The 22,214-nt window shown below is 36.4% G+C and overlaps 1 protein-coding gene across 2 annotated transcripts in view; it reads right to left on the minus strand.

Moving 5' to 3' along the window:
* The window catches only part of col4a1 (collagen, type IV, alpha 1), a 273,407-nt gene that overhangs the window by 106,658 nt on the left and 144,535 nt on the right, over positions 1 to 22,214 (minus strand). For both annotated transcript variants that reach the window (XM_028799211.2, XM_051926307.1), the window contains exons 9-15: positions 16,222 to 16,296; positions 15,873 to 15,935; positions 10,980 to 11,015; positions 10,691 to 10,729; positions 9,070 to 9,156; positions 6,393 to 6,437; positions 1,620 to 1,679 (exon numbers count right to left, since the gene is read on the minus strand). In XM_028799211.2, coding sequence (XP_028655044.1) covers positions 1,620 to 1,679; positions 6,393 to 6,437; positions 9,070 to 9,156; positions 10,691 to 10,729; positions 10,980 to 11,015; positions 15,873 to 15,935; positions 16,222 to 16,296 — 405 coding nt within the window. The remainder of the gene's footprint in view (positions 1 to 1,619; positions 1,680 to 6,392; positions 6,438 to 9,069; positions 9,157 to 10,690; positions 10,730 to 10,979; positions 11,016 to 15,872; positions 15,936 to 16,221; positions 16,297 to 22,214) is intronic.

Below are 22,214 nucleotides of genomic sequence, written 5' to 3' on the forward strand. Positions count from 1 at the left end.
TATATATATATATATATATATATATATATATATATATATATATATATATATATATATATATATATATATATATATACTGTATATATATATATATATATATATTCATGGCATTCGTAGTCTGTGTCACAATCTGATTGTATGGATGGTTACCTACCAGGTAACGCTTGTGGTTGGCCAGCAATCTGCTAACATCCGCCACGGTGCCCTCAGTTTGTGAAGAGCAGATCATAGAATGGTTGAAATAGTTTACTGTCAAATAAATGCAAAGAGTACACGACACGTGTTTCGCCCTCATTCTGGGCTCATCAGGTGTACACACTCCACTGCACTCCCTCTCAGGAATCGAACCTCGGACGTCAGCGTCAGAGGCGATGCCCCTAACGTTGCGCCACGGCGTGTGGTTCGTTTATTTGACAGCATGTAGATCGTACGAATGCCGTGAATGTAATTACCCCGATCTACATGCTGTCAAATAAACGAACCACACGCCGTGGCGCAACGTTAGGGGCATTGCCGCTGACGTCCGAGGTTCGATTCCCGAGAGGGAGTGCAGTGGAGTGTGTACACCTGATGAGCCCAGAATGAGGGCGAAACACGTGTCGTGTACTCTTTGCATTTATTTGACAGTAAACTATTTCAACCATATATATATATGTAACTTAATCATTAGTTTCAGAAGTGACTTGATAAAGATTCTTCCTGCTGCTTTTATCATATAGTTACTTAGCAGGATAAACATATGAGACGTAAACTTGTACTCTGAAGACCTTGTAGTATTTGCCATAGTCTGGTACTTTATAGGGTCACTATTGTTATAGACTCAGAGTACAGTGCAATTAGATCAACCATGAATTTTAATTGTACACAATTTTGTAAACAAACATATTGTTTTGATATTTGTCACATTGTTGCTCTCTGAAAAGTTAATTGATTTTATGTTCTTTTCCTTATGGTAGATCACTAAGTATTCATTCACTTCTTTGTACCTTTCATTGCATTCTACCAAGCACCTTCTGTTGGTGAATCATTCATTATTTCTTTCTTTTTCTAAACTCATAAACTCCAATACAGATTTGTGGGGAGTCACTCTGCCCCTTTAGAATGCTTCCATAATCTCTTCTTCTAAGAACATGTAGCTTGCTCTTTCCATTTTAGCATAACCATTATCAGTAACCCAATCATTCTTCATTTTCAGGTACTTCTCCTATACATTTCCTCCAAATAAACTTAATAATTGTCAATCAAAAGCCTTCAGCATTTTTCAAGCAACTCTATATCCAGATATCCAAATAAATTATACCTAACAAGCACATTTCGCTAGACATTTGCTTTGCGATCTTAACACATTCCATTTGCTCCTTCCTTCTGCAGCTCATATGAAAACTCCTGCCTTTTGGCTTCTTATGCCTTCACCACTGTATATTGCTTTGCCTCTTTGTATAACAGCTTGCCAACCTTTCACATTCATTTTTGGCTACTTCCTATTACAGTTCCTTTCTGTGTTATTGCCCTTACTTTGTCAGAATTTCCTTTTATTGTTATTCATTAATATGACTAACAGTGAACATGAAAGGCTTGAATGTTTTTCAAACAATAGAAGCTTTTCACACAATACTTACTCTTGGTCCTTGAGGACCAGGTTCACCTTTGCTGCCTTTAGTAGTAAAGCCTGGGAGTCCCTGTAGAAAAAAATATTTATAAGGTAACATATTATTGTTTGTACTTAAGAAGACATATTTCATAGCTATGAAAGTTTCAGCAAAAGAGCAAACAATGTTACAACTCAAAAGGTCTAAGATATCTAAAACACATAGTAAATAATGTGTGGGCTTGCAAGGTAGTAAAGAACCCATATTGCAGAGCAAAGATAATATTAAACAATACAACACATAAATTGGAGGGTGGGAGTGCACCAGGCAGCAAATACCCGAAAGGCAAAAAGTATAAAGCATCAACAATAAAGGTATTTACAGTAAGTACTGCAATAAAGGGAATAGCGATAAATAAAAACAAGGATTTGCATTTTATGAGGAAAAATAGAGCTATGACTACAGCAGTGGTGTTCATCCATCCATCCATTTTCCAGCCCGCTGAATCTGAACACAGGGTCATGGGGGTCTGCTGGAGCCAATCCCAGCCAACACAGGGCGCAAGGTAGGAACCAATCCCAGGCAGGGCACCAACCCACCATAGGACACACACACACACACACACACACCAGGGCCAATTTAGGATCGCCAATGCACCTAACCTGCATGTCTTAGGACTGTGGGAGGAAACCCACACAGACACGGGGAGAACATGCAAACTCCACGCAGGGAGGTCCTGGGAAGCGAACCTGGGTCTCCTTAACGCGAGGCAGCAGCACTACCACTGCGCCTCCCAGTGGTGTTTAGCATTTGTCAAACTGAGAGTCCCTGTCTTTCTTTTTCCTTCCCATGTTAAGTTGAACACTAAAATTCTATGTGAAAGATAGATGTTTCAATTAAAGTGAGAGTTTATCAGTTTATCCACACTTTGTAGTTATATACAGTATTGGGTGACAAAGACTCTTTGAAATACATTTCATTGATCTTTAGGTTAAAACTAGGAATCTATATTGTAATATTGTAGACGATATGTAATTACTATTGGAATACTGGTCTTTAACATTAACCCTGGTTCCTTTCCCAGTCCCATGTAAATCTGAACACTAACTTGATAGGTTAATGGTGGTTTCTTCTTTGAAGGTGTCTTTATTTGTTCACCTTAACATTGCAGTTGTGTATAAGGCAGCCAAGGCTCTTAAGAGTTTTTTTTTCCCTTCCACTTTCAGCTTAAGTAGTCTATAGCAGTGACACTGGAGTAACTAGACCTTTATTTCAGGGAAGGTTAAATTAGAAGGCACAACACATAATTCCTGCAAGTCCTGGGGCTTCATTTCAAATTGTGCGTGGTCTGCTTAATACAGTATTTCTGAAAGGAAGCGGTTTCTCTGAGAATTAATTTGCTTTTAGAGGACATGAAATTTTACAGAAATCATTCTGAAGAAGGGGAACCAATAACTCTTCCTAGCTATGCCCAAGAATGGTCATGTATGACAAGAGCAAACCCTAAGGCAGAAAGGATAGGCATGCAACAAAAATTTGTGAATAAAAACACAGGATGTTTTATAGACAAACAGGCAGAGTAGCTTCTGCAGTGGTATTTTTTTTGGTATTCACGAATCTTTATGCAATGTACTCCATTTTTACCACCACCCAGTAGTTGCTGGTAACTAACATGAATGTATTTTAAATCAAAAAGTCAGTGATATACATAAAGGATAAAAATCATTTCACTTCCTGAATGGGAAAGTGGCATTGCAACAGTAAATTGAAAACAGCAGATGCTGTGAGTTCAATGTTGTTTCTAATTGTATTTTAAATATCTTATTTTAATACTCATATTCATACTCAGGGTTAATGGCCAGATATAGTGCCTGGTATCTGCATGTTTTGCCCATGTTCATATGGGTATCCTTCACAAACACTAGCTGATACAGATGCACTTTTATAATATGTTGACTGGCAAATCTAAATTGAGACAATATGAGTTATGTGGCTATGTGTGAGACTGTGCCCTATAATGAATTAACCCCTACACACCCAGGTGTTGTACCTATTGCTGTTAGATAAGCTATGGTGCTCCACAGCCCTATGTGTTCTACGAATGAATGTATAGACAGATAGGTTTTTGAAGGACAGATCTCTAAGTCAAACATTTACATGATACAAAGTCAGAACTGTAAGTCTGAAATAAACTGCATGGTTTGATTTCCTTGAGTGGATGAGAACAACTGGTATCAATGTGATATCCAGTTTCTGATTCTGATCAGAATAAAAGGAAATTCTGGCATTAATTGGGTGTTTTAATCACTAATTTTACCTACATTTTTAGACAGTTCATGCCTAAAAATTACTTTAGATGTTAGTGTGCTGAGCCTCTGTTTTTGCCCACGATGTTGGATATGCTGAGCAAAACAGCTTCCATATTGAAATTTACCAGTTCTTTAAAGAGAAATAACTTTTCAATGAGTTTAAGTTGGGCATAAGTGTAATAGAGCTCACCCTAATGTATTACTTCTTCAGGAATGACACAGGTATTTACAGTTGTCCATATGTGATTTAAATTTAGTCTGGTATGCAGTGAAATGAAATAGAACACATAAACTGAAGACTCCATTTATTTTGTAGTTTGACAGACTTGGGTAAGGTTTAATATCCCAATACAGAGCTAAGGTAGCCAGGCAGTTACTCCTGCTACCTTGTAGATTCAGTGTCTGGTTATTTTACACTTTTTTCCTGTGTTTTAGCAAGTTTCTTAGAACATATTTTGTTTATTTATTAATCACCCCAAAAAACTGCCCATGTTAGTAGTTATAAATTGGCTCAGTGTAGGTGTGTGAGACTGGGGCATTAGACGAACTTGCGTTCATCCAGGGTTGCCTCCTGACTTGCACTGAATGCTCCCAAGATAGGCTCTGACCCTTATTATCCTAAAACAGGTTTTACTGATTCACTGTAAAAGTAAGCAATTGAAGATTCATATAGTTTGACTAAATTTATTAATATGATTTTTCCTGTAAAAAAGTTTTATGCATTATAATGAATGTAATTTCAAAAGAAGCTTTTGCCTTGTGTGACACTATGGCATAATGGTTATTACCGCTGCATCACAGTTCCATGATTTCCAGTTTAACTCCAGGCTTAGCCTCTTTCTATGTAGAGTTAACAGCTTTTTCCTGTGTTCGTGTGAATTTCACCCTTAATGCCAAGGACATTTGTGTTAGACCAGCAGTCTCACCCCACTGTAAATCATAAACTTTTGGTCTAGCAGTTAAATCTAAGTGCAGAAGCATCCTCTCATTGAAGTGATTCAACAGGTTGGAACTGCTGTCTGAAAAACCTATAGTGTCACTCACTTGCACAGTCCTCTTTACAGTTGTTAGTGGAATTTGTTATTTATTTATACAATTTATTTCTTCTCTAATTTTACTTCATGATTAAGGATAGATCACCAGAATGTTTAATGTGCTTGAATGAGATCCAACAGAGTGTAACTGCCAGATGAACAGAAATTGGCTTATATTCTATAAATTGTTTGTACAAAAATCAAATTAGTCCTATGTGGTTGAGTGGACCCTCCAAATAAACTGGTGTCCTTTCTATGACTGATTCCTGTTTTCTGTCAGCGTTTCCAGAAAAATGGTTAAAATAAATGAATAGACATATTTTCCAAATAGTATGCTGAAGCACTGACTTTTCTATTAGTTTTTTTGCTCCTGACTCCATTATATAATACTTATGAGGATTCAGGTTTAAGACATTTCAGTTCAGTGACCTTCCCAAACCAAATGAATTGTCCACATGTATCAAATGATGGCCTTTCTGAGAAGCACCTGCATAAAGTCAGATGTTGTGATGTGAGATTTTGCATATAAGTTGACAAATATTTTGTATGTCTTTATTTGTAACTTAGGCAAAGCAATTTAATATTAGTGTTACATTATGTGAGAAGCATTCATGTTTACAATCCCCCCTCCCCCACCCAGGAATGGGTTTCTTTGAATTTTACGACAGAGTCGGGGGGGATGCGCCTTAAACCAGTTTGGCAAGTGTTTCTCTGCTAAAGTCTTTCAACCCCCACAAGAAAGCCAGGCTGCCTAACTGCCAAGCTTTACCTTAACATATGGTCTTGGGGGATGGCAGGTGTTAAGATGTTCTATTCCCCTATTGGTCCAGCCAGATGGTTTGGAATTGGCTTGTATCAAAGGCTTTTAAGTACCATGATGTTCTATTGGCTCTAGGGGTTGTACACAGAATCTATAAATTTACTTGCTTAACCTCACACTCTCTCTCTTACTTACATCTGATGAAGAAGCATCTCTTACCAAACTGATGAACTGAAAGGACAACACAATGGAGAGCACAGCTCAGCAGCCATATTGAACAGACATGTGGCTGAAAGCTGACCACAAATGAACAACAGACATTTTAAGTAGCTATCAAGTCTGTGTGCCACCTGAAACTATACATCACCATTTAATCAGGTTGTATGGTTGCCAATATTCAAATGTACTTTGCATATTGTTATTAATTATGAATATTATCAATAATACGTTGTTTAAATTGTAATTTAACTCCTGCTTGCCTTTTACTATACCTAATTGCCTGAGGTTATACATATAGAAGGGAAGGTGGGGAGAAGTTATATACTATAATACCTTATAAACAGTGGTACATCTGTGGGATTTGAGGCGTTCTGACAGAGGCTACATCTTAATAATACAAAGGGGAAAGTAGAGCAATATACTGCATTACTCTACCAAGACAAAACATCAGATCATAAAAAAGCCATTATGGTACACTTACTTGATTACCCTTTTCTCCTTTTGGACCAGAATCTCCTTTATCACCCTGTGGAAGAACAATACAAGACATCTTCAAAATGTAGTCACACTCACAAAAAAAAAACAGTTTTATTCATAATTTTTTATAACTTTCAAATGATTTTGCCCATTGGATAAAAATACAGTCAACATGTTAAAGCGGTGAAAATAGTGTGCTATGATTTATAAGTAACTAGAAGTTGTTTTGGATGTAATTTCCTCTTTGAGTTTCCTTGGACATGTCCAAATGAGCCTTGCATAACTCCGTTTAGGAATTTTTGCACATTTTTCAATGCAAGTTTGAATAAACTAGGAATGAGTGTGAGTTTTTTTCACAGATTTTCACTGGGATTTAGGTCTGGAATTTGACATTTTTGTTCTAAAGCCACTCTAATATTGTTTTTCTTTCTGCATGTTAGGGTTATTTTTATGTGTGAGAATAGGAAGTTATTACCCCCATCCTAGGTTACCTGCAGATTATCACATTTTCCTTATACGGTTTACCTGGGCTGTGCTTATCTCACTCCAAAGTGCTCCATCCCTGTTGCTAAAAGACACAATAGTATGTGGTCATGACTCTGGCTCCTCAGCATGAAAGCAGACTTTGCCACACATCTCTGTATCACGACCTCTGACTTTTTAAGTAACAGACTTTAGATAAGACAAAAAAAATTGGCCCCCACAGGACTGTGAGCTCTATCCTTTCCTTTTCTCTCTTTCCACACAAATGACTACACCTCCAGTGATCCATTTCTTAAACTGCTGAAGTTTGCTGATGTCACCACCCTGATTGGCCTGATCACAGATAGGGATGAGGTGCCATATCAGTGGGAGATGGACCAGTTGCTGAACCTTCAACAATCTTATTTTGAATTCCTTGAAAACAGTAGAAGTGATTGTGGCTTTTGAGAAACAATCATCACCTCCTTCTCCTCTTGTTATAAATTATGTCACTGTCAACAGGGTGGAATTATTTAAATGTCTTGGCACAGCTGTTACTCACAATATGAACTAGGATGTAAACATAACTGGTCTTATCAAAAAAGCTCGGCAGCAGATGTTTTCTCTCTGCCAACTTAAAAAGTTTAATCTGTTCCAAATAGTACTGGTACAGTGTTATAGAGTGAAAACATCCTCACTTTATCCATAATAGTCTGTTATGACAATGTATCCGCTCACTTAAAACATAAATTGTAGTGTGTTATTCAGAGAGTAGAAAAGATTGTCCAAAACTGGACTATTGAGGTCGTGTAAACATTAAAGGTCAGTAAACATGTTGGAAATATGAGCAAAGATATGGAAATATGAGCAAAGATATGTACTCACCTGGGCAACCATCATTTTAGTTTTCACCATTGAGAAAATGTTAGCAGACACTAAAGGCAAGAACTACTAGACATATAAACAGTTTTTTCTTACTGGAGTCACTATGGTTAAACACAGTCTCCGATTCATCTCTTGATTTCTATTCTCTTCCACTAAATATAAATTATCATTATTTTGTTTTTATTTTAATATATCACTATGTGGGAGTGCAATTCTGCTTCACTGTATTGTTTATTACAGTATATCTGTGTTTACTATGTATAATTCTGTGATGGTGTTGTATGTATTATATATTGTGTTGTCTAATTCTATATCAAATATATTGCCTGGCAATAAAGTTCAAAGTTGAAGCTCAAGCTCATATTTCGCTTTGTGCTACATACCTGATGTGCTATATTCACTTTCAGCTTTTCTTTTTCATTAGACAAGAAAAACTTTTTTTCACATGAATTGAGAATGTGTAGAAAGTCCTCCTACAAACACCAGGCACAATGTCATGTACTATTTTCTTGGAAGTGTCTTCTATGTTAATGGACTAAACGCAGTATCTGTTAAGAGTGATCACTGGGATTTGGACACATTTCTTGATTTAGCTTCTGCTTGTCTAAATGCTCATGTAGAGTGGATGGCTTTTTTGGGATTGTTTCTACACTTCTGTGTACTTTCCATTTCATAATTATGAAGTGGACACTGGTGCTGAGTATTTTCAATACCCTAAACAATTTCTTTCGACCATTTTCGTAATGTTTGTCTTCGTACAATTCTGTCACTGAGCTGGACTGACAGCTCTTTGGTTAAATTTCCAGACTTCAAGTCAGCAGCAGAGGTTTATGTCTCATGACATTACACAAAACAATTAAAGTGACCACATGTGGACTACACTTAAGCATTAGAGAGAAGAATTGACACATAATGTATCTGAGCTCACTGTTTAAAGTTATAGCAAAGGGGATAACTACTTAGTTAATCAAGACCAGGAAAAATGTCCCTGTTTTTCTGTTAATTGGAAAAATCTGCTTATATTGCACAGAAAAGTAAACATTTATCTTCTACTTAGAGTGATTCAATTTGGATTTTTAACTTAAAATCTGAATGAAATCGAATGGGAGGTAGAGTTTATTTCTAAGTCTTCTGTAAAAGATGACATTTGTACACAAAGTGGAACCCCAATCCCAACTAGAATACGTTTTTTTCTAAAACATATGCATTAACACATGTTTGAAAACGTTTAGAGAGATTCTTGACTACCTGAAGACAGTTCATTGTATATTATTAAAATATGAAATGTGAAACCTTAACTTTGACTGGGCAGAATAAAAATGCAGTCAGAGTACCTTTGGTCCTGGAAATAATGTGACTGTAGTTGGACCAGCCACCTCAGGGTATGGTGGGCCAGGAGGGCCACGAGGTCCTGGATCTCCCTATTAAAAAAAAAATAATGTGAGCCACAGTCTATAAATACATTTCATAAAGGACCGAAACACATAGATTATCAGTAACAAAAAGAACATAAAGATTTCTTTCACATATAATTTATTTTAACTATTGCCAATTTGAAAAGGTTGCACTTTCTCCCTTTCAGACTAATATACTGTATATTCATTTCAGCATATTTCAGATCATTCCTGTAGCTTATTATGAAGATCTCTGTTAATTCACTGAAAATGCAAAAGGTGCGGATTCCACTTAAAATTAAATTAAGGACTGAAATCATTGCAACACTGCACAAGAAATACATACAACTATTGTTGGATGCTAAATCTAGGATGACTGTGAGGGCCTTTAACAACTTGTGGCAACTCAGCTGACACACGTACGCTGACAGAGGCAGACAATCAGAGAATACCCAGACAGAGAGGAAGAACATAAGAGAATACCCAGACTGACAAGCACTAGGCCTCACAATAAGCAGTTATGGACAACAGAACAAATGCTGATTTACGGCAGGATCTAAAGAGGGTGATGTGGTTAATAATGAGGATAAAAAGACACATATAGAGTTCAGCAGCCATAAAAGGGTTGTCATGTAAAGAAAGAAGAAAGCCTATTGTGACTATAAGAAGAGTGTCCTTTAAAAAATGCACTCTGAATTGCTGAATGATTCTCCCACCTATTTAGGTTCTCAAATTTGTTATGAGTAAAGTAAAAAGGTTCAATAATGTAGTCTCTAAAAAATTTCCACTGGAGTTCCATTAGCATTTTCACAAACATTCTAATCTCCAAATGGGTGAAACCTGGGAATACTTTAATGTAACGATGCATACACAATGTTACAGTAGCTATAATAAGGTTATCAAGTCAAGAACATTGAGTCCTAAGACACTTTTGCCAGTGCTGGCTTTGAATTTTACTTCATTAAAAACTAATTGAACTGGAAATGGGAAAAGTGGTACTTTTTATTGTGATAATACTAAAATGTGTGACAACATTTAATAAAAGTTATGTGTGTACAGTGATGGCATGGCAGCCTATTCAGGGTACAGTCAGACCTACTTAAGAAGTCAAAAATTTAAATGAAAAATACCAGTCTCCTGCACACTTTTACGATGAGTGGACTTGGTACTTTATTGTCACATGTACCGTAGATGACACTGCCATCACATATGCTCTACCAGAACAATGCTATTAACAGCCCCTTCTTCCACTATGGGAAACATCTATTTTCATCCTCTGCTGACTTAACCTTTTAGAATTAAGTTATTACTCAAAGAATAGGAGGACATAAGCAATATCAGAAAGGTGTATATCCAGTGAATATAGAGAGGGCCTGTAGCATAGTGCAAAATGAGACAGTGGAGATATTTAAAAAGTATAGGAAAGTCCTTTGCTTGCTGTGATCACTTGGTGCAAACAAAGTAAGAATTTATGTGCCTTTCTTCAATGGATCATATTATATAAAGCATCTATATATCCCAAACATAGAGCTTATCATTTGTTTCTTTCAATGATACTTACTTTGTCACCTTTTGCACCCTGGAAGGAAGGTCTGTTGCCCTGAAAAACAAAGCATCACAAACACATTGCACTTTAAGTAGGATTCAGCCATCATTATCTTATGTTCCAAGCTAAACACACTTTTTACTTACTCACTTATTTTATGTTTTTAATTATTTATTTATTGATTGATTCATTGATTGTATTTTTCTCATTTGTTCTGAGAAGACATGCAAGAATGGATTTCATTGTATTATGTACACATGACAGTAAACTTGATCTGACTTGAGTAAAGCATTTGAAAACATACCTTTTCTCCTGGAGGGCCAGGTGGACCAGGAGGACCCTACAAAGAAGTGGAAAGACAGAAACTTTTATAATTACGTTTGGTAAACTGTTTAAAATAGTTTAAGAAAATAAGGTTGGGTAGAGGCCAGACTCGCTTTACTTATGCCTAATGTATCAGCCATGTATTAGCTAAGACTAAAGAAGTAATAGTGGACTTCAGAAAGCAAGGAGGCATACGCTCCCCTCTCACCATCAATGGGACAACTGTAGAGAGAGAGTGAGCAGTTTTAAGACCTCACAAGGACTGTTCACACTGAAAAAGTGGTGAAGAAGGCTCAACAACACCTTTTTATCTCAGGCAGCTGAAGATGTTTGGCATGAGCCTACACATCTTTACATCATTTTACTCCTGCACTATTGAATGCATTGTAACTGGATGCATCATTGTCTGGTATGAGAACTACACTGCAGTCAACTGCAAAGCCTTGCGGAGGGTAGTGCATTCTGTCCAACAAATCACTGGATGTGACGTTTTTAACTTACAACACATTTATGTTAGTCAGTGTGTAAGCCAAGAAAGAAAAAATCAATGACCCCAGTAATCCAAGTCATGAACTGCTCTCACTGTTACCTTCTGGTATATGATGCATTAGCATCAGGTCCCAGACCAGCAGGCTCTGGATCAAGCTGATGGGACACTGAACCCCGCAGAGTGATTAATACTAATCCTTATCCACGTTCCATCATGCAATGCACGCATACATGATGTTGATAAGTTATTTGCACATTCTATTGCACCACGTTTTTGTGCTGTTAGAATGTATTATAATAAAACAGGAATTTAAGTATGGCTAAGCGTTTACTTATGTAATATGTTTATTTTTGCACAGTATGTGAATTCATATTTACAGTAAATGTATCATTACGTGAACTACCGTGGGCCTTGCACATAAGCTTTTTCACTCACTCACTCACTTGTACATTTGTGTTAAGTGATGTGTCAATAAAAGTCACTTTGTTTTATTACAAATGCAATATGCAGTGTTGTGGCATTTTACAGATCTGTTTTTTTGCACATCACTTACAGGATCAGCTAATTATTTCAAAACGGTTAGTTTGTATCATCAATAGTAAAACTGACAGTTAAACCTCTTCACAATTCATTCTGGGACAGATATTTCTGTCCAACTGCTCTGCTCTTTTATCTCTAATTTTACTAAAAAGCTATTTAAATACTTATTCAGTACCCTAAAAGTGCCACTTCGCTCCTGAAACCATTCTGCTTCATTTTCAAGCCAGAGATTCCTGACTGTTTATACTAAAATTGTTAACCCCTTGTAGAAGATTGTCATGAAATCGCTTCAAACCGCTTCCGGCCTGAATGCAGACAAGATGGCGTGTGTATCCCGCCAACACCGGCTGATGCGTATTCAATACATACCAAGGATTGTATTGGAAGCACTGGTCACGGCATCTAGACAGTCCTATTGGAAACTACATCCGCCTGATGGAAGTGAACTGTTGGCATGGCCATGCATGTGGATTTTGGCTGCTAATTTTGAGAAATTGTCCAAACTTGAGGTAAATTGTGCTAAGATAAAAATACGTACCAGCTTATTGTTTGCTGGTGTGCTATATTCAGATTAACAATCTCCACTTAACTTAGCATCTGCTTGACAGCAAAAACACAAATAATTTCTTTTTTTATATAATTGTAAATAAAGTTAGGCAACAAGGGGTTAAGGACTAATAACAAGTGGGAAAACTGATTCTTTTCAGAGTAAAAAAAATGAAAATGATGGCAATTCTTCTTATTTTTCGTATGCTACTATAACCGATTTAAAATCAATATTTTAAAGAGCCTGTTCAATGTCAGCAATGCGTATTTTAGCTACCTCTAGGCAGTTTTCCCATATGGTCTCAGTTGGCTGCTAACTTGACAAAAAACAATGAAGTGTGCTGAAAACACCTTTTCAGGTCACCTATATTACAATTTTGCAGCAACTGTTATTGGGTAAAAAAAGAGACTCAGTTTAGTTTTGTTATTCCTTGGCAACTTGCTCCTGTCTGCTGCACTCAACTGCCATCCTGTGCTCCAAAGCATCACGTCACTATCACACTCCCTACACATTGTCCATAAGCTGCATTTTTTGAAATGATTGTTAAAAATTTTAACTCATATTACTTCATTTTTCTTGGTTGTTTTGAATAAACCAGTTGCTAAATATACAACTATAATGAAGAGAAAATGCTTTAAAAATTACAATTCAATAATTAATATACTTAGTAGCTTAATTGCAAAACACATAAAAGTTCTCTATAAGAAAAAAAAGCATAGCTGATAAAAACTAAAACCGATTAATGGCTACATTTAATGTGTTTAAGTAATCATAATTGATTTTGTCTGGGTTTCTTATGTTACAGGTCAAAAGAGTCTTATTTTTCTCTTGTTGATTGCATCACTTTATACACGGGAGAAGCCAATTTTTGTGAAGGGCTATGTTTCCAATATCACCTTCATTTCAGCTGCAGTTTTCACATGTTTTTTAAGTAACAAGTCATAAACAAGATGGACAATGAGCAAAAAAGAAAATATATTAATAATAATAAATAATATAAAAATGTAGCAAATGCAGGTCAAAGTAAATGTAGTACCCAGAATGTTTATCTAACATTAGAATATATTTAATTTAGGGCTGTCAGATAAAATGTTACTGTTCAAATATGAATCAAAAGTATTTGTAAAAAGTCTTGTTTGAAGGCAAAACTTGACATTCCTTTGAAAAAGAACTGATTTTTTTATTTTTACCTCCTGCTGATTTTGTCATCATGTTACCCTAGGCATGCTATGCAATACTGCCATATTTTGCAGATTTGGTTTTGCATGTCATTTTCATGATCAGCCTTTCCATAATTTTGAATTGTTAGCTTGCTTTGCTTTTTGATCAACAGGAACATTTAGGAAAGATTTTGAAACACTTTTCTATCACCCAAAAAGTATCACTCTGTTTCTATTCTGTTCTGGTCTACTGTTAACCTTTATAAACCTGGGTTGCTGTTGTTTTAAGCTAAAATTGTTAAGCATTCTTTGCAGAAGACAAAACTTGGTTTCCTTTATCATTAATTATAATGGAATATAACAAGTCAGCTTCTGATTTACTTTTTATGACTATAATGGCTGTTAAATTGCCATTTTAAAGAGCATTTTTAGTGCCAGAAAAGTACAATTAGCTACCTCAGCCAACCTGTGCCTTTACGAGACTGCTGACTTGACTCATAACGACACAAAATACCTAAAACAATGCTATAATGAAAAATAATACTAAAACTGTATTATATTTTTTCTGCATCTGTAATGTGGGAAAAAGGACCCCATTTAGTTTGGTTATTCCGAATTTAGTACTTAGTGCTACAAACCTAACAAACCAGGTCTCTATCTACCTTTACCAGCTGCATTTTCTAAAACTAACTATAGCCTATTATACACTTACTGTGATTTGTTTTAAAATTTTGCACCATATCGTGTGTTAACTCAGTATTTTCCTGATGAACACTCAAAGTCATTTTTATAGGAATATAATGAGAAGAAAATACCTAAAAATCATTATAATGCAACACTTAGCACATTCAGAAACTTCAATTGTGAAACAGTAAAAATCTCACTCAAAAAAAAGACAGATTGGAAGAAAGTAAGCATTTTCTGGGCACAAGAACCAGACAGTCACATAGCTGAGGGATAAATAAAATAATGACCATGTTTAAGCGATCATTAGCAAATTTCTCTTTTTTTCATATGAGCATTGCAGGTAGTGTGAAGTGTCCCGACTCCACTATTCTACTTGATCATGCACTTTGCATGCACAGCGAATCCTGTTTTGTGAAGGACTGGGTTTCCAACTGCTACTTTAGTTTGAAGGCTGCATCTTTTAAGCACCGGTGCAAGAGTCAAAAGCACATGCTTTGCAGATACACTATGGGCATAAAAAGTACAAATATTATTATTAATAATAATAGTAATAATAATAATAAAACATGGAAAATACAAGATATATGTAGTACATAGTACTTTAAAAACCTTAATACAGTGGAACCTCGGGTCACGAGCGTCTCGGACTGCGTACAAATCGGGTTACAACCAAAAAGTTCGCCAAACTTTTGCATCTGTTCACAACCACACACTCGGGTGACGAACATGACAGTTTCCCTTCCGGTTCGTACGCGCCGATGATTTCTGCACGTGTTCAGTCTCTCCCTGTGCAGTGAGCGAGCAAGAGAGAGAGAGAGCGAGCGAGCGAGAGATAGAGAGAGAGCGCGAGCGAGCATATATATATTTACATACAGCTCGTACGGTCCGGAACGGATTAATTGTATTTACATACAATCCTATGGGGGAAATTACTTCAGGTCACGACCAAATCAGGTTGCGACCAGAGTTTTGGAAAGAATTACGGTCGTGACCTGAGGTTCCACTGTATTTGCTAATTTGACAGCCCTAAATTAAATCCATACTTCTTTTTAAAATGTATATTCAAATCCTAATTTTTGGCTAACTTGACAGTCCTAATGTGTGGAAGTACTTCTCTTTTCTCTTATTTACACTAGCACCATTAGACAGTAGTTAAATGAGATAGATTCAGTAAATGGGAATTAGTGGAAGTCATTATAAGTCCTTTATCCTAACGTTAGAAGGCATTTTTGCTAATCTAACCATGTTTTGTTTCTGCTATCCACAGACATGAAGTAAAACTGTTCCATTAAAGTGTATGACCCTGAAAGGTTTGGGTCTTGCAGTCACATGCCCAAGATCACAAGGAAAAGGCACATCACTGAGTATTAATAACCTTATTGATAGCCCTGCATTCAAAATATGGTTGTAAGGACCGAGAGTATTTGATAACGTTAAGCCATCACTTACTGGATATCCTTCAGGTCCTGGTGTACCAACAGGTCCTTGGATTCCTTGTAGACCAGGTCGACCCTGTTAAGAAAGCAGCATAGAAAGAAAATCTCATTGCTATGGTATTTTTAATAGTTCTGTTCTCAATGACAATATATAGTCAATATAATCAATTCAGCTTTATTCATCCACACTTTAAGCTTAGTGTTCATACTAAAGAGAAAATGTCAGGGTCTTTCATAATATTATAATAGAATAATGAAACTTGTCTATTATTTAGTGGTATTCCATTACTGAGTGAAATATATAAGAAAGACAGTTTCTGATGTAAGAAACACAATTTCTGGACATTCATTATGTCACCTACTGGTAATCCTGGCACTCCTGGAAAGCCTTTTTCACCTTTAAATGGGATCTGCCCAATGACTTCTCCTGGATCACCCTTAAAAAAAAGGCACACAATATGTGTTCATTGTTCTATCCTAACAAATAATAGTAAAAGAAATAAATGATGCATACTGCAATTTTTTTCTTGTGCAATCATTTTCTCCCTTTCTATAGTTACTTTGTTCTCGCTGACACTGTAGTCTAGTTAATTTTACTCTATATTATACTGTATAGTAACTTCCTCTGAAGATCACTTTATGACAGAGCTCAAAATAAAAATGCCACAAAACATATTAACTGATCTGCACACATTTTACTGCTCTTACTGGCTTGGCTTAAATTATATTTTCCACAGGTTGACTTTTGTTTCATTCATTGATGCTTACATTATTTAAAATTTAATTTAAGACAGCTCCACACTGTGTGAAATACTGTATACAACCAAAATGTACCAGTTAAGCTCCAAATTTTGTTTGTATTGAGCAGATTAACAGATTACACAGCATGACCTCATATGTCCCCACTGCTGCACAAGTTTATCTTCTTGTATTATATTTAATAACTATTATTAATCTTGACTAATATCTTATCCAAGGCAACTTACACATAGTACTCATATTCTCTTATGTTTTACATAATTGGAGTAGAGACAGGTAAACATTTGCATAAGGTTGCACAATGGTCCAAAGGCAGAAACTGAACCGGCAACTGTGCGTTTTAAAATCTAACACCTTAGTCACAAACTTATAATTACTTTATCTTGCTGTTATTAAGATCCTTTTGATCCAAACAATTTAAAGAACTTCAAAAATGTTATCAACTGTAGCACTACTCATCTGATGATCACTAGCTTCTTTCTGAAGTTACTGATCTCCATACTCTGTTGCAAGTTCTTCACATAATGGGGTATTAGAGTTGTGTTGATATAGAACTCAAGGGGTGTCCTAAAAGATGGGGTTACAGGAGTGCATAGCTCCCGCCAAACATCAGAATGGCAGGTGTGAAGACAGGAGACTTCTGGGAAATAGACTTGTTAAAATAATCCCTGGCCATGAGGGCACACCAAGTTCCTGTTCACAGACACTTGCTCCATAAGGAGCAGAACTGGGACCTGATAAAGGGGAAAAGGATGACATCCTCCTAATACTGATGAGACTGAGAAAACACTTGAACAGAACTAGAGACGCTACATTAAAAAGTGTTAAACAATGACTAATAAAGTATTATGTAAAGAGTTTATGTTTAGGCTTTTAGATCGTTCCCTTTGGTTATAGTAAATGCTATATTTTGTTGAATTATATTTACAAATGTGTGTAGTGCTATTAGCTTGCCCAGTGTATTTGGAGTTCTACTATATAAATGTAAAGGTAACCATTTCTAAAATATATAATTATTGTTAAAGTGAACACTTTTGTGAATACGTATATAAAACCCACAAGAGAATATGTTAGTGATCCTTATTTTACATGGCTGCCCCTTTATGACACTGGAAATTTTTCTGCATTTTGAAAAAAAAAACATTTTGAAATTATCTGCATAAAACCATATTTATCTATGCCAAGCACTATGTAAGCTAGAAAATTACAATAGTTCTGTTTCATACTCAATCTGTTGTTTCACATTGTTCTTTATTTAAATGGCTTTGTATTCTCTTTGTGCTCATTCTTAAAGGCCCTATAAAAAGTATTCTGAATTTTCTGAGGCCAGTTGTTTTTTCCTGCTGGAGTATCATAAAATTGTAACTCCAATAAGTTGAGAAGAAGTAAACCTAGAAAGAAAACACACAAAAGAGATTTAGGAGCAACTGTCAAGAAATGACAAAAAATTAAATACCCTCTGAAAATGATAAAGGCTAAATGAAATGCACTCTGACAAACGTAGGCACTAAACACTTTTGATAGACGGCACTAACCTTACTATTTTTAATGAAACCCAAAATTATTTCTAATTGACTTTGTTCTACTCTAATATTATGAGCATAATTAATTAATCACAGAAATGCATTACTGTTTCTGTGCCACAGTTCATCAGGTACAGACATTTTTATTTGGGAAACCTAAAGTTTGCTGCTTAGTTCTTGTTAGAAAGCACTGCTTTAGTAGCTATTTCAACTAACTACATGAAAATGAATACCAAGAACTAAAATACAGTGAAAGATCAATTTATATTGCAATGGTCGCAAAATATCAGCACTGTACGGGGAAATAAATCATTTAAAGTCCTGCAGCTTTTACCTTTCTCAAAATTAAGTCTATATCTTTTTTAAACACAAGGTGGCAGCGAAATGCTACACAAACATGAGGTCTGATACTTTTTTCAACCCAACTTGGAACCCAGTATTATTCCTGGATGAACTGCTACTGTAAAGTATGTATATTTTCCTCATATTGATCATCCTCTGGAAAGGCCAGTTTGTTTTCACAATCAAAAGGCATGCTGTCAAAATGATTAAGTACATTGCTGTATATGCATTGTTATCATCTGGTGTTTATTCCTGCCTGATAGACTCTGGCTTAAATGTTTCAGAGTTCAAATGTTTTAGATAGTTCATTCTGTTTATCTTCTTTTCTCATTTTCCTCTGCATGACACACACTGCTTGATAATTCTTGGGAGAGAAAAGTACATTATAATATACAGAACTATAAACTAAAGAATTCTGGTGCAGACTGTGCAAAATAAAGACAAAAGGTGGGCTGAAAAACATGTCCTTGTGTTTTTTTAAATATTTTCATTTGTCAAAAAATGTAAATGTCAAATGGAAAAGTAAAATCTTAATTGATAAAACGGACAACCTGTAACTTAATTATATAAACTCACTTGCACTTGACCAGTTATACTCACTCAATTCACTTAATCTGCATGTGTTTGGGCTGTAGAAGGACGTTAGAAAAAACAGAGGAAACTTCTACAGTCACAAGGAAAACCTAAAACTCTACAGCTGAGAGGATACTGAGTGTCTCCCTATTCTACAAGGAATAAATACTGACTCTCCTGCTCTTTATACTGAAATGAATATGTTCTTTATATTAATGAATAAATCACTTTTTAACTTTAAGTCACATATTTATCAGATCACTAGGACAGCATTTTTTCACTTAAGAAAATATAGAAAAAGTTAGATCCCTTACAACTTTGCAGGATGCTGAGAAATTAGTTCATGCTTTTGTTTTCAGTCGACTAGATTACTGTAACGCACTCCTCTCAGGACCACCCAAAAAAGACACCAATCAATTGCAACTCGTGCAGAATGCAGCTGCCAGAATCTTAACTAGAAAAAGAAAATCCGAGCACATCTCTCCAGTTCTGATGTCACTACATTGGTTACCCATGCCATTTAGAATTGACTTTAAAATACTGCTTATGGTTTACAAAGCCTTAAATAATCTGCTCCATCCTATATTTCAGAATGTCTTTCACCTTACACTCCAAATTGTAACCTGAGATCTCCAAATGAGTGTCTTCTTATAATTCCAAAAGGTAAACTTAAAAGAATTGGTGAGGCAGCCTTCTGCTGTTATGCACCTAAAATCTGGAATAGTTTACCAGGAAATTCGCCAGGCTAATACGGTGGAAAAAAAAACTGCTAAAAACTCATTATTTTAACATGGCTTTCTCATAGCTTCATATTAGTTTAATCCTAATATTCTGTATATGCATTTAATTATAATTATCATTTATGGTGGCTCCGAAATCTGTACTAACCCCTACTTTCTCTGCTGTTCTTCTTCTGGTTTTCTGTGGTGCCGTTCTGTGCCACCACCACCCAATCAAAGCACCATGCTGTCTCTACATTGATGGATTGAAGGCCAGCAGTCCACATGACCGTCATTATCAAGTTCTTCCATGTGAAGCCTGAAAACCCTGAGGACTGATTGAGGTCATTTATGTTTGGTAGAATGCCTAATGGGGGCTGGGTGTTCTTGTGGCCTCGGATCCCCTGCAGATTATTTTTTTGTTTTGTTTTTTCTGTCCTCCCTGGTCATCTGACCTTACTTTTATTCTATGTTAATTAGTATTGCCTAATTTTATTTTTATATTTTGTCTTTTTTCTCATTCTTCATTCTGTACAGCACTTTGAGCTACATCATTTGTATAAAAATGTGCTATAGAAATAAATATTGTTGTTGTTGTTAAATATGCATTACTTCAAATAACATCAAAAATTATTAATCAATTATTAACAGTGTCTATTATTCAAAATGACAGCACATTTATCTATGCTAATTTAATATCGGGACTTGCATTCTCTTTCTGTGTTCCGCTATTATTTATATAAAATAGCTGATAAAAAATATGCGGTGTCTGCTATATGGCTGCATGTGCCCATTTGAATAAGAAATAATATTGCTCAATTGTTGATAACAAACACATTGGTTGTTTTTACAGTACAGTATATAAAAATAATCTACAGATTGCAACACCTACTTTCCTTTAATTTGCCAAGATATAATAAGGTAATTAATTGCTTATCATATCTTAAAATTTATTTTCAACCATTCAAAACAGGTCTTTGAAGAGTGTATTTACAACTATAGGAAAAACTGCTGAAGGTTAAAAAGACACTTAGAAGTACTGCTTCATGTTTTGAGTTTTCAAGATTAACTACAAATAAGTAAACAATTAAAACATGCAGGCAGTTTAATGTATTGGACTTTACACTCCAAGGTTGAAGGTTGAGTCCTTGCCTCTGGCTAACTCTGTGGCTCTTAGCTTATACCTCACCCAGTCTAAGCTCCAAATTTAGAAAACTAATTGTAAGACACCACTGCACATGTGGGCAGCATGGTAGCACAGTGATAACACCCGCTACCTCATGGATCCAGTGTGTTGGGTTAAATACTATACAAGTTTATTGTTGGCATTTATGTGGAGCTTAACATGTTCTAACCATGTTGTCTACTTGAGTGGGTCCTGTGATGTGACTGACTGACACCATGCCAGGAGCTGTTTCGTGCCTTACGTCCAGTATTTTCAGGATAAGCACTGGCCCCCCACATCCCTGAAATGGAATAACCAGGCAGAGAATATTAAATTGTGTTATACTCTGCACTTTCAAAGCAACGTGGGATGGTGTTCCCAATAGAAAGCAGCTATATACAGTAAAGCTTACTGATTTCGGTAAAACATTTTGTTATGGTTATTTTTATGTCTCCAATAAGCTGCTTCCAAACTCAACAGAAATGGAAGAAACAAAGAATGAAAAATGTATTATTCTCTTTCCCTTGTGAATTTATTGCACACCTACTAATACAAGGCAGGAAAAGGGTGGAGTGCCCTCTCAGGGTTGGGAGCGAGATCCTGCCTCAAGTGGAGGAGTTCAAGTATCTTGGGGTCTTGTTCACGAGTGAGGGAAGAATGGAGCGTGAGATTGACAGGCGGATCGGTGCGGTGTCCGCAGTGATGCGGGCTCTGCATCGGTCTGTCGTGGTGAAAAAGGAGCTGAGCCGTAAGCCGAAGCTCTCAATTTACCAGTCAATCTACGTTCCTACCCTCACGTATGGTCATGAGCTATGGGTAGTGACCGAAAGAACGAGATTTCAAATACAAGTGGCTGAAATGAGTTTCCTCTGCAAGGTGTCTGGGTTCTCCCTTAAAGATAGGGTGAAAAGCTCGGTCATCCAGGAGGGGCTCAGAGTAGAGCCGCTGCTCCTCCGCATCAAGAGGAGTCAGATGAGGTGGCTCAGGCATCTGATCAGGATGCCTCCTGGATGCCTCCCTGGTGAGGTGTTCCGGGCACGTACAACCGAGAGGAGGCGCCGGGGAAGACCCAGGACACGCTGGAGGGACTATGTCTCCCTGCTGGCCTGGGAACACCTCGGGATTCTCCCGGAAGATCTAGAAGAAGAGGTCGGGTAGAGGGAAGTATGGGCATCTCTGCTCAAGCTGCTGCTCCCACGACCCGACCTCGGATAAGCGTAAGAGGACGGATGGATGGATGGACTAATACAATGATCCATTTTCCAAACCCATTA

Source organism: Erpetoichthys calabaricus, chromosome 4 (assembly GCF_900747795.2).
Source record: "Erpetoichthys calabaricus chromosome 4, fErpCal1.3, whole genome shotgun sequence".
Classification (NCBI taxonomy): Eukaryota; Metazoa; Chordata; class Cladistia; order Polypteriformes; family Polypteridae; genus Erpetoichthys; species Erpetoichthys calabaricus.